The sequence below is a fragment of the Hyperolius riggenbachi genome, chromosome 7, assembly GCF_040937935.1.
Source record: "Hyperolius riggenbachi isolate aHypRig1 chromosome 7, aHypRig1.pri, whole genome shotgun sequence".
NCBI classification, from domain to species: Eukaryota; Metazoa; Chordata; class Amphibia; order Anura; family Hyperoliidae; genus Hyperolius; species Hyperolius riggenbachi.
The window spans coordinates 227,594,654-227,611,643 of NC_090652.1; the positions used below are offsets into that span (position 1 = coordinate 227,594,654).

The 16,990-nt window shown below is 42.2% G+C and overlaps 1 protein-coding gene across 24 annotated transcripts in view; it reads left to right on the forward strand.

Moving 5' to 3' along the window:
- LRRFIP1 (LRR binding FLII interacting protein 1) overlaps window positions 1-16,990 on the forward strand; it is a 217,465-nt gene that overhangs the window by 169,909 nt on the left and 30,566 nt on the right. For 21 of the 24 annotated variants that reach the window (XM_068245340.1, XM_068245351.1, XM_068245345.1 and 18 more), the window contains 5 exons: window positions 4,241-4,333; window positions 4,650-4,742; window positions 5,796-5,888; window positions 6,592-6,703; window positions 9,530-14,594. In XM_068245340.1, the coding sequence (XP_068101441.1) occupies window positions 4,241-4,333; window positions 4,650-4,742; window positions 5,796-5,888; window positions 6,592-6,703; window positions 9,530-11,178 (2,040 nt within the window). In that variant the 3' untranslated portion in view covers window positions 11,179-14,594. Of the gene's footprint in view, window positions 1-4,240; window positions 4,334-4,649; window positions 4,743-5,795; window positions 5,889-6,591; window positions 6,704-9,529; window positions 14,595-16,990 lie in introns of those variants that run through there. The other 3 variants (XM_068245353.1, XM_068245357.1, XM_068245365.1) reach the window with 2 other exon arrangements.

Here is a 16,990-nt window from a genome sequence, read left to right on the forward strand (position 1 = left end):
AAAGTAGAAAAGTAAAAATTAGCTCTTTATTGATCAGTCATTAAAATGACAGCATGGTCAAAAATGCCGCTAGAGCCTATTTTTGACAGCAATTTTAATGACTGATCAATAAAGAGCTAATTTTTACTTTTCTACTTTGGGTGGTGCCAGCCTTTTTTGCTCACTGTTCATTTTTTAGGAATGTGATTATACCCTGTACTCCAACTCACCTGTACAGTGTGGGCCCTGTGGTGTCACCCAAAGGATCAAGTACCATTTGCTGGGGGGGGGGGGGGACATGGCCCTGTGCGCATGTACAAGGCTTAAAGGGGAACTGAAGAGAGAGGTATATGGAGGCTGCCATGTTTATTTCCTTTTAGACAATACCAGTTGCCTGGCAGCCCTGCTGATCCTCTGCCTCTAATACTATTAGCCATAGCCCCTGAACAAGCATGCAGCAGATCAGGTGTTTCAGTGGTTCAGACTTATAAGTCTGATCTGACAAGACTAGCTGCATGCTTGTTTCTGGTTTTAATCAGATACTACTGCAGAGAAATAGACCAGCAGGGCTGCCAGGCAACTGGTATTGATTAAAAGGAAATAAACATGACAACCTCCATATACCTCTCTCTTCAGTTCCCCTTTAAGACTGGAGTGGGTGGAATGCAGACAGTGCTATTTAAGAAGAAAACGGCCTGCAGCTCTTGGGCTTCTGTGCTGATAGAATCTTCTAATGAAGTGAATGCAGACCAGATCATTTGAAAATTATTAGACATTTAGTAAAATGGCTTTTGCACATGTAAAATGAGCTCGGACAGGACTAGAACAGTTGTGAAGCTGGAGAACGGTACACCTATTATAAGAGAAGTATGGAGGCTGCCATTGCTCATTTACTTCAAATGGTGTAACTCTTAGGAGGTAATACTGACCCTGGTTGGCTGTAACGTGTCTGGCTCTTACCTGTTATATCAATGTGGTGTCCTGACACTGCTAATCTGTATACATGTTCTAGACAAGTGATTTGGGAATCCTCATAGTTTGAGGATCTTGACTTCAGCCATGCAGCCGGCCACATCAGAAAGAGATCAGCAGCCATTGTTTCCATATTGCTCTCCTATCAGGTGTACTTTGTAAATCTCTGATGGAATGCACGGCTCTTCTTCTTGGGGGCGTGACATCACCCCCCCCCCCATCCCCCCCATAACAACGCACACTGCATGTCACAAGTGCAAAATCCATACGCCGGCTCAGCACCTTCCTCTTTAAATGTTCAATGCTTTATTCTTATTCTTGAAAATCACATGAAGTTTATGTAGATTGACAAGAAGCTAGCTTGAGAATGGAACATAATATGCAAGTTCTGAAAAGTTGTGAACATGCTATTATGTAAGTTTGTGAAATTTTAAAATAGGGGAAAAAGAAATAGGAAATTGAATTTTAAAGCAGAAAATGACAACCCTTAAAGTAGCCACACTAATGATACAATTTACCGAATGATCGTTTACGAGCAATCCTTCGTATGAATGATCGGAAATGATCGTCCCAAATGATCACTTTGATTGTTCATACAAATAATCGTTCAGAACTGATTGTTTGGCAAATTGTATCATTGATGACCACCTTTACTTATAGTTCCCAGTCATTAATGGGATACTGACTTCGAAGGGTCCAAAGCACATTTTTCAAATTCTTAAACTTTTTTTGTAGAGGGAAATCCCACTTGCCTTATTAAATTGCCACCAATACTGAAGGCTATTGTGCATTAAATGTTATGAAAAAAATCTCTCAATTCCAATTTACAGTCAGCTAATGATTTCTAATACTGATTTGCTCAAACAGAACTCCTTAGGAGCACTGTTGTCAAAAATATCCACAGAGTACTGCTGCAAACAAACTCCTTGCTGTAGTAGTGATAAGCCTCTCAGAGTAGCAATCATTTTTATTTGGCCAAATAAGTTTGCACTTAACATTGATGTGTAACTGACAAGCGGACACAACTGCGTCAGAGGGCTCAGGCCCTTCCAAGGAATTTTACTTGGCAGTTGCTTAACGAACGTCAACAATTTTATATTGCATAGACGGCATGTATACTTACAGATCAAGGACAGTATAGGAATTAAAATAATTAAAAAATGGCATGAAGCATTCATGTTCCAGTTCTGTGCAATACTGTTTTTGAGTCCTAGCAGTTTCACAGTTAACGTGGTTCTGCATTAAGCAGGGCAACCACCTGAGGAAAGAAGCTGTTCCTGTGCCTGGGAGTTTTTGTTACAACTGACTCATTCCAACTTCCTAAAGGCAGAAGTTAGAGTGAGAAGGGTCACAGGCAATCTCGGTCGCTCTCTTTGCACCTGCTAGTGTAGAGGTCCTGCAGGAAAGGTAGATTGCAGCCAATTATTCAGTCTTTAAAGAGAACCTGAGGTGGGTTCTAAAAACGCTATTAGCACACAGAGGCTGGGTCTGCATATCCTGTCCAGCCTCTGTTGCTATACAGTTCCCCCCACAGCGCTCTCACACGCCGAACTAGCGACACACAGCGTGTTGCAGCTGGCTGTTTACCTCTTGATGTGTCACTCTCGCCGCTCCCCCGCCTCCTCCATAGTGCCGGTCCCCGCCCGCATCCCTTCCCTCCAATCACAAGCGCTCAGAAAAGCGCTTATAGCATGTCTGAGCCCTAACACCTGCTTTCCTGCAGCAAACTCCCAACACCTCGTCTCGTAGTTTTTATTAGAAGCATTGTAGAATGACTATGCTTTATATGCACATAAGAACAAAGTGTGTCGAAATAAGGTTAGTCATTAAGGTCTGTTGCTGGACATCTGAACTTGCAACAAAAAAGCCTCATGTCATGTCTGAGAGCTGTTGCTGCAGAGCTCTGCTGTGTCTCTGGGAGGGATGTCTCCCTACTGGTGGTACTAAGCACTTGCGAACACCTGGCAGGTGTATAGGAACAGCTGGGTGCCCATGTGAAAGTGGCCTAGGGGTGCATACACACATCCAGTTTTCATTGTCTAATTTTACTACTTCCATGTAGCATGATAACTTACCTACACAATCCGTTAATGGTATTCAAATTCGGTTGTCCCTCATACTACATGAAAGCTGTAAAAAAGGCCAATCAAAATTTATATTTGTGCGCGCCATGTAGAGGCTAAACTGAAAGCATTGACCACTTCAGCCCTGAGTGTATTTTCCCCTTATGGACCAGAGCAATTTTCACATTTCAGCGCTCCTCCCAATTATTTGCTAATAACTTTACCACTAATCACAACAAAATTATCTGTATCTTGTTTTTTCTGCCACCAATTAGGCTTTTTTTGGTTAGTACCTTTTTGCTAAGAATTATTTTTTTCTAAATGCATTTTAATGGGAATATTAATAAAAAAAATAAAAACATTATTTCTCAGTTTTCAGCCATTATAGTTTTAAAATACATGCTACCATAATTAAAACCCACGTATTTTATTTGCCCATTTTTCCTGGTTATTACACCATTTAAATGATGTCCCTATCACAACGTATGGCGCCAATATTTTATTTGGAAATAAAGGTGCATGTTTTCAGTTTTGCATCCATCGCTATTTACAAGCCCATAATTTAAAAAAATAACAGCAAAATACCCTCTTGACATACATATTGAAAAAATTCAGTCCCTAAGGTAACTATTTGTCATTTTGTTCCCATTCACTGATCTCCAGGCTAACGTGCAGCAGCAAGAACGAGTGCGTGAGCACATGTGAGCGCGCACAGCGGCAATTGTGGCAGTTACAAATATCTACTCCCCTGGGGCTTAGATGAAGTTTTTAGGGGAGTAGATCTACTGTTCTGTAAACATTAAGTGGTTAAGGCTGGGTTCTCCGTGGTCAGTTGCATAGGACACACATTATAATGACTGAAAACTGCAATGGAGACTGGCCATAGACTTTAATACAAAGTCTGCATGCAGCGAGTTAGAACAACGCGATCTGTTTCAATGCAGTACTGTGAACGGCCCCATAGACTTGTATGGGCAGTGAGTTGACATGCAGAATTATTCTTCAATGCAACTGACCTCTGTGAACAGGACCCAAAGGTTTTCTAGACAAAAAGGGAAATCAACCTATAAATCTGCTGTACAGAACTACAGAATATCACTGTACTCATCTGAATTTTTATTTAGAAAATGGACTGTGGCTAGGCACATGCTAAAAGCATTTATACTGATGATGGTGGTACAGTATTAGTAGTTCAACATGTCTGATGGTAACTGTGTACGTTTCAGGAATGTGAACGACAGAAACATGACCAGAATGTCCTGCGATTCCAGCTGGCAGAGATGAAGGATGCTTTGGAGCAAAGGGAGTCACTCCTAACGGTAAGAAAAGATCTGTATATTGTATCCTTTAATGCACAGGGTAAGATTAGTGAGACTTTGCAATTTTCCTTCTAAGATTGGTCTTTACTCTTCAAGGGCATATCTGAATCCTATATCTGCTGAATTGGACTGGAATATAGTATATTTCTCTAGTATAAATGGCCACGTGTATTTGCATCTCGTGGTTAGTTTGCTCTTCTCGACTTTTGCTGTTTGTTTTATTTCTTCTTCTGCTTCATCTAATCTTCACTGTTTACTTTTACTTGGATTCTTCCTTTAATTCTCTTCTGCCTGCTGTCTGACTGCTGCCTATTAGGAGATCCGCCAACTGCAACAGAAACAAGAAAGCGACAACCGTGAGATCGTTGACCTCAAGGAGACCATAGAGTGGAAGGATAAAAAGATAGGGGTATGAGTCCATAGTAAGGATTATTATTAGATTGTCGCCGTCTGATTTGTCAGATGCTAGACACATTACAAAGCTATAGTGTATCGAACGGCTGATTATATCAGAAACCCTGAAGATTAGCTCCTTGGAGTCCTAGAATAAGAGAGCCCACATTTTATCAAATCCCTTGCAGTATAATCAGTGCAACAGGGTATAATCAGAATAGTGGTTGCTGTTTTGTAATACTATTTGCACAACATTCAAAGTGCAATAATTGGCAGCTCTTGTTCACTATGTAAAGTGAACCTGTCAAGCCACAAAATATGTACGTAACCCTATAGTGAAATTGTGAGCATTTGCTGCTGCCAGGAGATAGTAGTATTTGGTATTTTTGCATTGTAGTGGGGATCCATCCAACCATTGTTACATATTACAAGTCTAGAATAATTGCAGTATGTACATTCTTACTTTGCATTGTATAATGTTGGCAATAATATAGCGTATCCTTTAACTTGTAGCTTGAGGCACTCAATAAAAATACATTAAAAACGAACGAAAAAGGAGCAGTGGTTGGGTTGCCTCTCCTGATGAAAAAGCCAATCGTTAGTGGTTTAAGGAAAGTTTATTGCACATAAACAGTATGCTATACTTCTAAAAGTCTTTACAATTAGTATAACTTTGCACACTGAGTTTCTGAAACCTCTGGCTTGTGTAGAGATATGAGCTGTGCCTTGATCGATAGCTGATCCCTTTAAAGCCATAAGACGATAGTGCTGTGCAGTCTATGAATCTCAGTAGATTGTACATCTGTGTGATTAGTAAGACTGTAGCGGAGACCTGCCTCGCTCTCTGAATTTTCAATGCAGCTACTGTGCATAACATTTCTAAGTAGCTGTATAGGATATTAGCTGTAGCTGATTAGCCATAAGCTACTGCTACAGAGTGTTGTGTGCTTTAGCCCTGTACCCTTGTCTTATTTCCTACTTATCAATTCACTTGTGCTTCTTTTTATTTTTCTCCTGCTGCCTTCTCTTTTCCTGCCTGTGCCCTCCTCTCTTATCTGGGGAAGTGCAGGCTCTGGAAAGACAAAAAGAGTTTTTTGAGCCGATTCGCAGTGAACGCGATACCCTCAGGGAAGAGGTGGCCCGCTTGAGGGAAGAGTTAAAGGTAAAAAAAGCTGTTCAGTGTTAGTTTTGGTTCGCATGCTTCTCTGTTTAATTCTTCAGCTTTGTAGCATTTGTGTTTGTATCTGTTCCACTCTGGCTATTGCCATGTAAACATTTCATATACAGCCCCCTGTTGTATATGAATTCTTTGTGTTCAGCCTGAGGCTGGATTGCTGAGATTGTAAATCTAGTCTGACTTTTCTCACAGGCTGCCCTCTCTCCACCCAGCTGACAAGCGGCCCACATACTGATGTCAAATCTTGTCAGCAGCCACAAGATTACCATAGTTTCATCGGTGCTTAAGATTAAAAGGGGGGGGGGGGGGGTAGAGGATAAAAGCTTCCTGAATTGTCATGTTAAATCAACAGATATTAATAATGTATTATGAGGCTTACCTGGTCACCCTCCCAGGCTGCTGCACAGCTGTGCTGCTTATTACCGCTCAACGGCTCCAGCAATTCCCCCTTTAGCCCTCACATAGAGATTTAGAAAACATGCATAGTCTGTGGTCCTGGAGGATAATCAATAAACAGAAAAACCTTGACAAAGAAGAAATGTAATTACTACCTGTTTTCTGTAAGTCATAACTTTAGTTTTCACTGGACAGCTGTACATTGTAATACTACCCTTGTGTAGGGGTATTGAATTCTGAAGAGATTTAGTTCATCCTGTCGTTAATGTAGCTTCTCATCTTCTCCCTCTAGAAAAATGGCATTGCACTGGATTCAGTTGACACTCCTAATGGAGACAGCTCTGTAGAACCCCAAGTGAATGTGGACGGACGGCCAGATCCACCTGTAAGGACAACATCAATGGGTAAGCACTTCTGTGAGGGAATCCTGCTCTGACTTAGGTTAGCTTTCCATTTACTCTGCTTGCTGTGCGCTGTATAACTCTTCTTGCTCATTGCCTTGTAAGGGTAATTTTTGATTCAAAACAGCTGCCCTCCCCTAAAGCTAGGACAGGCGGACACATAAAGACAAAATAGATTATAAAACAAATGTGATAGTAGTATTCAGGAGATCTGCATTGTACTGAAGATTGTCCCCTCAGGATTGCTGTACCATTGCCTGGTAATTATTGGCTTATCTTGCAATAATATAACCGCATGGTCTGTAGCTTTATGCAGTGTTGAAGATGCAGTCTTGCGTGAGTGGCAGCACACATAATACCCACTACTGTGTAAACCATTTTCTGACTGTGAATATTTACATACAGTGATCTAAGTGCCACTTTTAGAATTCAGTCACTATGGTCCACAACACTGTGTGTTACTGGAAGATGTCTTAAAGGAAAGCTATATGCTGCTCTTGGAACAGGACACTCCTTGTCTGCTGCTTATATACATGTGCTGTCTCTACTGCTAGGAATCTGTCAGGATGAGATAGTACTTGCCAGAATTCCTTCACGCTAAAGGGTCAAGGCAAGACTGAGCACTATGGAATCTGGTTGGAGTTTTTGATAGCATGACCTTCTGACTTGGTGATGGCGGATTCAGGTGCATTAGAAAAGTAAGATCCATATCTGAAACATGTCAACAGTACAGGCAGTCTGTATATGAATCCTGTATAGACTCTCCTCCAAATGATTATTACTATTATGCATTTTTCTAGTGCTTACATTTACCACAGTGCTTTCCAGAGTGCACTTAATAATTTATATTACAAGCCCCTCAATGGAGCTCATAATCTAATATCCCTACTATAGTCATAGAAAAATTAGTGTTACTATAGTCTTGAGACTATTTTGGGGGGGAAGCTGATAAAGCTACCATTATGGTACTGATGGTGGTTCCTAGCCTGCAAAATTAAAAAATAAAAAATCCAGCTTTTGGTGTTTTGGTCATACCATCGAATGGACAGGGCTCCGTAACCTCGATATTCAGTGCTCAGTAATTGGCTTTCACATTTTTATGCTCTCTACTTTCAAATATTTGCAAGTGGCAAATTACACATAAAAGCAAAAATAAAAATCTCATGCTGTGGGCCAAAGTGGAAGGGCAGGGGCTTGTTGGTGCATGTGGCCCACACTGAGAGGGCAGAGGCGTGTCTGTGCATGTGGGCCACAGTGGGAGGGCAGAGGCGTGTCTGTGCATGTGGGCCACAGTGGGAGGGCAGAGGCGTGTCTGTGCATGTGGGCCACAGTGGGAGGGCAGAGGCGTGTCTGTGCATGTGGGACACAGTGGGAGGGCAGAGGCCTGTCTGTGCATGTGGGCCACAGTGGGAGGGCAGAGGCGTGTCGGTGCATGTGGGCCACAGTGGGAAGGCAGAGGCTTGCCAGTGCATGTGGGCCACACTGAGAGGGCAGAGGCGGGTCTGTGCATGTGGGCCACAGTGGGAGGGCAGAGGCGTGTCTGTGCATGTGGGCCACAGTGGGAGGGCAGAGGCGTGTCTGTGCATGTGGGCCACACTGAGAGGGCAGAGGCGTGTCTGTGCATGGGGGCCACACTGAGAGGGCAGAGGCGTGTCTGTGCATGTGGGCCACACTGAGGGCAGAGGCGTGTCTGTGCATGTGGGCCACACTGAGAGGGCAGAGGCGTGTCTGTGCATGTGGGCCACACTGAGAGGGCAGAGGCGTGTCTGTGCATGTGGGCCACACTGAGAGGGCAGAGGCGTGTCTGTGCATGTGGGCCACAGTGGGAGGGCAGAGGCGTGTCTGTGCATGTGGGCCACAGTGGGAGGGCAGAGGCCTGTATGTGCATGTGGACCACAGGGGGAGGGCAGAGGCCTGTCGGTGCATATGAGCCACAGTGGGAGGGCAGAGGTAAGTCGGTGCATGTGGGCCACAGTGGGAAGGCAGAGGCTTGCCAGTGCATGTGGGCCACACTGAGAGGGAAGAGGCGTGTCTTTGCATGTGAGCCACACTGAGTGGGCAGAGGCTTGTCAGTGTATGTGGGCCTCAGTGGGAGGGCAGAGTCCTGTCTGTGCATTTGGGCAACAGTGGGAGGGCAGAGGCTTGACTGACTGAGCATTAATAGCTTGGGCATTCTTATCTTTTGGAAAACTCTTTAAAAACCACCCGAGCGTAACGCCGCGGTGGATTGCTAAGACCCTGGTGGGCCGATTTGCATAATTTTTTTTTTTCAGCTAGCACTTTGCTAGCTGCGTGCGTGTTCCGCTCGCCGCCTACCCGCCGCGAAAGAGGCCCCCCCCCCCCCCGCAGACCCCTTGCGCAGCCTGGATAATCACCGCCACGCTGCGCTAGGCTAGCTACATGATTAAAAAAATAATAATAATAAATTAGGTAAAAAAAAAAACTCCCGCGCACTTGCGCCGCAAATAATCAGAACGCTAGGGAGGTTAAACTGCTTTTTCTAGTGTATTTTTTTCCTCTTTTGGAGTTTCAAGTTTAGACAATAGTGTTCAGTTCATAACTGTAACCCTGTAAAGGTCATAGTAATGTAGAAAGTATTTGTTTTCAGATTCCAAACCAGGTTTCCCTGCTTGACTTTTTTCATTTTTCTACAATAGCCATTTCAGCCACCTGGCAATGGGTGGCTCCACTTCCGCACTGTCCAACCTGTTGCTTTTCTACCTTATCTTCCTGGGCAGAGACTTTGGTTCCTTATCTTTTGCTCTTTCGCTCTTTGGGGCATATGGGAAAAATACAATATCTTCATTTTGCTGTCCATGGTTTTTTTAGGCAAATCACACGAAGTAGAGGAGAAAAAAGAAGTAATGTCAGTGATGGGAGAAAGTCCCCCATCCCAGACCAGACAGGATGAGCAGGAAGTATTACAAGATGCGTCATCAGAAAAACCATTGCATGCAGGAACCACAGATACAGTGAAGGAGCAAGTCCTGGACGAAACTGATAGCATTATAACTGAAAAGGTTGAATGCGGTGAAGTAAATATGGATCATCAGGGAGGAGGGCTACATCATGATTCTGAGGCAAACATTACAGAAAATGAAATGGATGTAGAAAAGAGTGCACATGGTAATTTAAGCAAAGAGGTTTTAAGGAAAGATTTCTCAGAGACAGATGTAGAGGCTGCGTTAAACCAAAGAGATTCAAGTCCAGTGAGCCTAATAGAAACTGAAGTCTTCCAAGATGCACTGGATGTTGTTGTGCAGTCTCCCTATGCAACCAGTAAGTTTAAAGATGACAGCCCAGTTCCATTAGCTGATTGCACAAAGGAGAGCATCGGCAAGCAAGAAGACTCCACGAAGGAAGAAGGTAAATGTGAGTTGCAGTGTACAGCTATTAACAATAACGTTGATCCCAAAGATGTAGCTTTGGAAATTGCAGAACAAAAAGAACATAATGCCGATGACATTCCAGCTAATAAAAGTGAAATCTTTCCATGTAGAGAACATGAAAGTGAAGAAAGTTGCTTTTCTGACTTTATTAAAGGTGGTTCAGAAGAGAGTAGTGGTCAAGAGACAGTGACCCCGTATGATCAACATGAAGAGTTAATCAAAAAGGAAGCTGAGCTTGAGGTGCACTCTGCTCCTGATGGTTTAGGGCTCCGGGACAGTGAGGGCAACGTTGGAGAAACACTAGCTGGCAATACGAGAGAGAGCACCACCGTAGGCATTGAGGCTGATATAAAAGATGCTGATGAGAACAAATTGGGTTTTGGTCCTGACCAGACACCACAAGACACACTGCTTACAAAAGAGGGAGATATTAAGGCTGATGTTGATGCTGATACTAATGGAAACAAACTTGGTTCTACTCCTGAGCATTCCTCACAAGACACACCAGTTACAAAGGAACACCGACTGGAGAATGAAAAAAGTAAATCCCATGAGGTTCAAGAGTCTAGTGTCTTAGGTTCTGGGGTAAGCACTGCTGAGAATGAGGCAGTAAAAGACAACATAGCCATGGAGGATAGTCATCAAGTCCAAGATGAGGCCATTACAGGTGTTGGCTTGGATTCGAATACAGAAAAGAGCCAAGAGCTTAAAAACCTAGAAACTGCACCCTTGGATGCGGCAGGCACAGAGTTACTGGATCAAGGGAAGACAGACCCAATTTGTGACCATTTAGTGTGTGATGAGAATCAGGAGATGAATAAAAATATTCCAGTTTTCGATGAAAACCCCAAAGAACCTGTTCGGGACGAGCGTCTCAGTAGCGAAGCTGAATCCACAACAGAGAAAGAAGAATCTGATGAAAATGAAGACGATGATGATGGCACTGAACGAAGTGAAAAATATATTGGAGAGAGCCTAGGCTCATCAGTGGACCAAACATCCCTGGATGATATACGAATGGAGGATGGCTCAGATAAAACTGCCAGAAAAGGAAAGGGCAAAAACAAAGAGGACTGTGTGCTTTCGTGAGCACAGGCAGTTCATGTCCATGCTTTGTAGACCTCGTGGAAAAGCTGAAGATCCTCAACATTCTACGCTATTGCACTAGTTTCTGTCATTCTGGCTACTATGTATTTTTGGTGAACATATAAATACCACAAATCTACACTTTTTAGATCTCCTGTTGCAGAAAACTCATTCCAGCAGACCTCTCTTTACTACTTGCTGCAATTAAAGACTGGGAGAGGTTTATTCATCTGGTAGAGCTTATTCCAGAGAAAAACATGCTCAGGAATTGTAATTTATTAATGTGTTATCTAATACCTGCCCCTGTTGTGTGCAATAGGATGTACATCATCTACATTGTCTGTGTGTGGCTTATTCAGCCTGCCCTTTGTGTTTGCCTGAAAGCAGTAATGCAGGTTTGTATGGATAATTTTCTTAATGAAGTGCAATAACTTGTTTTAACCAATCAACTATCATGTTTCACTGAATCAAGTGTCTCACACTCCTAAAAGCAATTGAATATTCCATCTTTCATCAGTGTTCTTTCAGAAGCCTTTTTCCTTGTTACTATCGCCTGCCTAAGCTCTGGCCACTAGAGGTCACAGTTTTGTGTACAGACAGCAGGTTTTCAGTTGTATTGAATGATCAATTTGGTGTTGATACAAGCAACTGCAGCCTCTAGTGGCTAGAATGAGAGGTTTGAAAAGGTGTACTGAACTACCTGTGGTGCCAGAGTCTGCTACTGAAGAAAATTAAAAAAATAAATAAAATCTAATCCCGAATGTCCATCATAATCTAAGGCCAATTTAGGGGGAGCCAATTAATTTATCAGTACAGTTCAGCTTATGAGCAGTGTATAACCTTTGTTTAGGTTCCTTTTTATGCTTGTATGCTTTCTAGATATCAATTTTAACAATGTTCCTCTGCTGATCAGAGCTGTTGTATTACTTTCTGTTATCATCAAATATGCTGTTCTCTGTTGCAATGTGTCTGTTCATTTTTAATCACTCAATAAAGTAAACTTAGATTTCTGTAACCCGACAGGTTTATCCTCAGTGTGTGTGCCCTTCTCCTATCAAAACCCATTGTCTAGATAAATGGATGTGTTGAAACCCTTTAGAGGGTTTTTTCTCAACAAACCAGTTTTTTTTAAGCTTGCCCTACCTCATAAGATAATAAAAATGTTATCTTATTTTTATTTTCAGTTACATAGCTTCATTTAGATCATTGCATCAGACTGTCACAGTTGCAGTGTAGAATCCATACTCTATCTTTTAAACTGTAAGGCTTTGAACTTTCCTGTAGTAAAACCTTATCCCAAGAAGTCTCACGGTTTCTCGGATGTTTAAGCTTTTCAGAAAACAGGCCTGAAGTCCACCAAGTTGATCAACTAGCTCAGAGAAGCTCTTTTGCATAGATAACGCAAGTTTTTTTTGAGAGACTCATTTATTCTTCTGCAGAGCTTTAGAGAAGAAGAGATTGGATAGAGTAGACTGAAGCCTAGTTTTTCCCTCCACCATAACAGGTAAAAACAATCTCAATCCAGCAAAAAAAATTGCGGGCTCCATACAAGGTACACTGCATGCCCCTTCCCCCAAATGCAAGCTTAAAATCTAGGCCACATTCCCAGTAATAAAGTACCATCTGCACCACGTGATGGGAGCCACAGCAGGCATGACAACTTAGTAAAATAACCATTATTGCTGTTAATTCAACTACTGAATGAAGTTCAGAGGATGAATGGGGCATCTTATTCAGATTTGCATAGACAATACTGGTTTTACATCCTATTTACTCCAGCACAGACTTGTCTACAGTTAGTATCTAGTATGAGTAGTTGTCATTACATTTGCAATGTGCAACCTGAAGTCAAATTCTTCTCACATTACAGGACTTACGAATACTGCAATATTTATTTTAAAAAGTTCACCTTTTTATAACGTCAGTGGAAAAATGTTTGTTAGTTTGAATAAGCAGCTACTGATCCAAAGAGCAGGTAGCCTAGGAGGGATTTTACCAAGATTGCAAGTACCCCTCTCCTCTTCCATTTGTTGTAACAAGATCATAAAGCCCCACCCCATGTAGGAACCCACTCTATTCCAAATTCTATTCAGCACTCTGCTACCATTTGTCGTTTGTTGAATTCAATATATAATTGTGGTTCAGGATCATGGAGAAAATTGTAAATCCATGTAAAATGGATGCTTTCTAGCCCTAGAAGAGGAGACAATGCTGATTTAATTAGTATCTATGTTTTCTGAGCAAATGAAAATGGCAGGTTCAGACTTCAGGTGAGTTCAAGATGAAGTGCAGTCTAAACAGTACCTTCTATAGCTTTAAATTCAAGCCCTGCTTTACAGCCCTTTTTAAAATGCCATTGTCCAGGTATGCCATTGCCATCTAGTGGTAAAATGTATGTACTACTTTGAATAAAGCTAACCTTTTGATATAGGGAATAGCACAAGTTGAATCATTTTTAAATTGACATGTCGACCCCTGCAGGGATTAGACAGTAAATATTTTATAATCAGTTTTAGACTAGTTATCCATCAGCTCTGGCATTTACCACAATGTTGGTGTCAGCTTGCGCTCCTTACCTAATTTGTTTATAATGGTTAAAGCGGACTCAAACCAAACATTTTTTTAATTCAAAATATTTAGTTGCACCACTCTGACACATACAAAGATAAATAAACACTCCTTCAAGCCTATGAGCATTTCAGTGCATGCTTTTCACCCTTCTCTTTTATAACTAGGATTATACAGGTGGCAGCCATTAGCAATTCCTCCTTTGCCAGACACCATCTACTACACCAGTTTGCCGGTTTCTGTCCCGGCAAAGTGAAAGGAAGGGAGGGGTTTCTCCAATAAATGTTAAATACTTTATATTTGTCATCATGCAGCTGAAAAAAGGCTGCTATTTATTATTATAATTTAGAAAATAGATTTTATTTCTGAAATGTTGTATTTTTAGTTTGGGTCCACTTTAACTAGTCACGTTTAGCTTTGATGTAGTGCACTGTAAGGGTGCTGTGGCTACTGAGCACTTTGCACAAGAATTAGACTGCTTTGCTTTGTACAGGTCAGGGCTACACGCTATTTATATAGTGTAGCTCTGGGATCTCTATGGAGCCATGCTCCCATCCACACAGAAAGTAGGTGTGTTATTGCTGTTTGGTGATATGCTTGGTAAATCCTTACTGAGCACTGACTGGATTCTGAATGCGTGTTATGTTTTCTTGCACACCATCTTAAAATCCTTGCTCCTATTTGCACTGGACACACTCCTATGTAAAATCCGCTTGGCTTGTGTATATATTGTCTGTTACATACAGAATCAGCTGCTGTTAGGGGGAGAAGTACATTGATGGATAATTATTGACAAGAATAAAACTGTTCTGTAATGTATATAATGGAAATAAACCGGTTTTATTCAGTGACTGCATTTTGTGATTTGTTTCATTCACAGTTGTATGTATTTGTTTGTGAACGTTCGTCTTTTATTCATGTGGTGGTCAGATAATTGCACGCACATTTATGTATGGGTTCTCCATGTGGTGGTCACATTGCACGCACATTTATGTATGGGTTCACACTGTTCATCATACATTCAGATAGACCGCCAGGTTGGCAGGCTGAAGGGGCCCCTCTCTATTACCATACTCTGGTCCTCATTTTGTTTTTCCATAACACAAGACAGTAGGGACCACAGTAATAACCTGGCAAATGGTTGAATACTCCCCCACAGTCAGGGCCCTTTAATTCCTAAAAGTGCCCATTTTGTACAATTTTGTTAAATCCAAGTTGTACAAGGGAGATCTGAGTGAATATACTTGGAACAGATACTTAAAGGATACCTGAGATTAGTTAATAAGGCTGTATTTCTACTTACCTGGGGCTTCCTCCAGTCCTATGTGGTGTCCATCGACGTCTTCTGTCGCAGGCCACTCTGTTCTGCTGTTATCTCGCCCGGTAATCGGGCTGCCAGTGCTTTTCATCGCATGCGCAGCTCGGCCATGTGTACCCCGTGTTGTGCTCCTGCAGCTTGGAGCATTCTGCGCTGAAGTGTACGACTGGCCCAATTACCAGGTGAGATAGCGGCAGAACGGAGAGGACAGTGAGGGACCTCACGCACCTCAAGGGGCTGGAGGAAGTCCCAGGTAAGTATAAATACAGCCTATTAACTAATCTCAGGTACACTTTTTAAAGTAGTCCCTCATACTAGACCAGTGGTAAGATTGTACAATCAAAACTGTATAATTTATGGACACCTTTAGGGTGCGTATACACCAGGGCTGTGGAGTCGGTACAAAAATCCACCGACTCCAACTCCTCAGTTTAGGATTCCTCCGACTCCTCTAATTTGCATATTACAATCTTGTTGATTGAAAGTATGTAACATGAAATTCGTCTCTTAACTGCCAACGCTTAGGAATTTTAAAAGACAACTGAAGTGAGAAGGATATGGAGACTGCCATATTTATTCCCTTTAGTCATAGACTAAAAGACCGGAACAAAGAACATCTATCAGGCCCTAGGCAATGTAACTGTGGGTACATGGAAGAGTGATGTGCAGGTACTCTGCAGGGGAATAAGATGATTCTTCCTCTATTACACATTCTTCATGCACAATCTGAACCAGGTTTATAGGCGATAGACAACACCTCTGTGTTCAATGTGCACAACATTCTCAGTGGATTCCCTGCAGCTCTGTGGAGAGTGCATGTGTAGAGCATAGTACTACTGTGTAACAAAGTAAACCTGAGATAGATGAAATTAAATTTTTATGCATACCTGGGGCTTCCTCCAGCCCCCTTCAGGCTAATCAGTCCCTCGCTGTCCTCCTCCACCACCTGGATCTTCTGCTATGAGTCTAGGTACTTGAGCCAGTCTGGTGAAGTGCGCATGCACACGCTCCACCGCCGAGAGCGTACTACACCTGCGCAGCACTGTTGCGCAGGTGCAGAACGCTCTTGGCTGTGGAAGCGGCATGCGGCCGGACTGCGCTGACTGGCTGAATTACCAGGACTCCTAGCAGAAGATCCAGGTGGTGGAGGTGGACAGCGAGGGACTGATTAACCTGAAGGGGGCTGGAAGAAGCCCCAGGTATGTATAAAACTTTTCTTTTCATCCTTCTCAGGTACCATTTAGTTCGTAGTCCCCAAACCAAATTTTAACAAATCAAATTATTTAATTTCATGAGCAAAGAGCAAAGATTACATTTGCATAAATCAGAATTAACGCAGAATTATGTCCATCTCATTGACCATCTCTATTAGTGACACAGCTACACATCAGGCTTTATACTTACAGCATAGATGTTATTTCGTATATATGAGATTCCTGTGTACACATCATATATACAGTCACAATCAGATGTGTATATCTGACTTTAAAAATACAGGGCTGCTTTATTGAAGCAGCACAAGTAACTAATTTTGATTGGTTTATTTTCATTTTTGTGGACTAAGCACAGCTACGGTATTACTGTATGTATAAATTATTTATGATGACTATTATCTGAGAAATAGAACATTTTATCATATTTTCTATTTAATTACAGTTTAAATTCATTAGGAGTCGGAGTCAGTCGGTGCATTTTTTCCCGACTCAGACTCCAGGCACCCAAAATTACTCCGACTCCACAGCCCTGGTATACACATCCAGTTTGATTGTCCAATTTTACCACTTGCGTGTAGTATGATACTGACCTACACAATCTGTTCATAGCATTCAGAATCTGTTGGGCCTCATACTACATGCAAGTGGTAAAATTGGCCAATTAAAGTTGGATGTGAGTGTACCCTCTCAGGCTAGACACCCATTTTCGCTACTT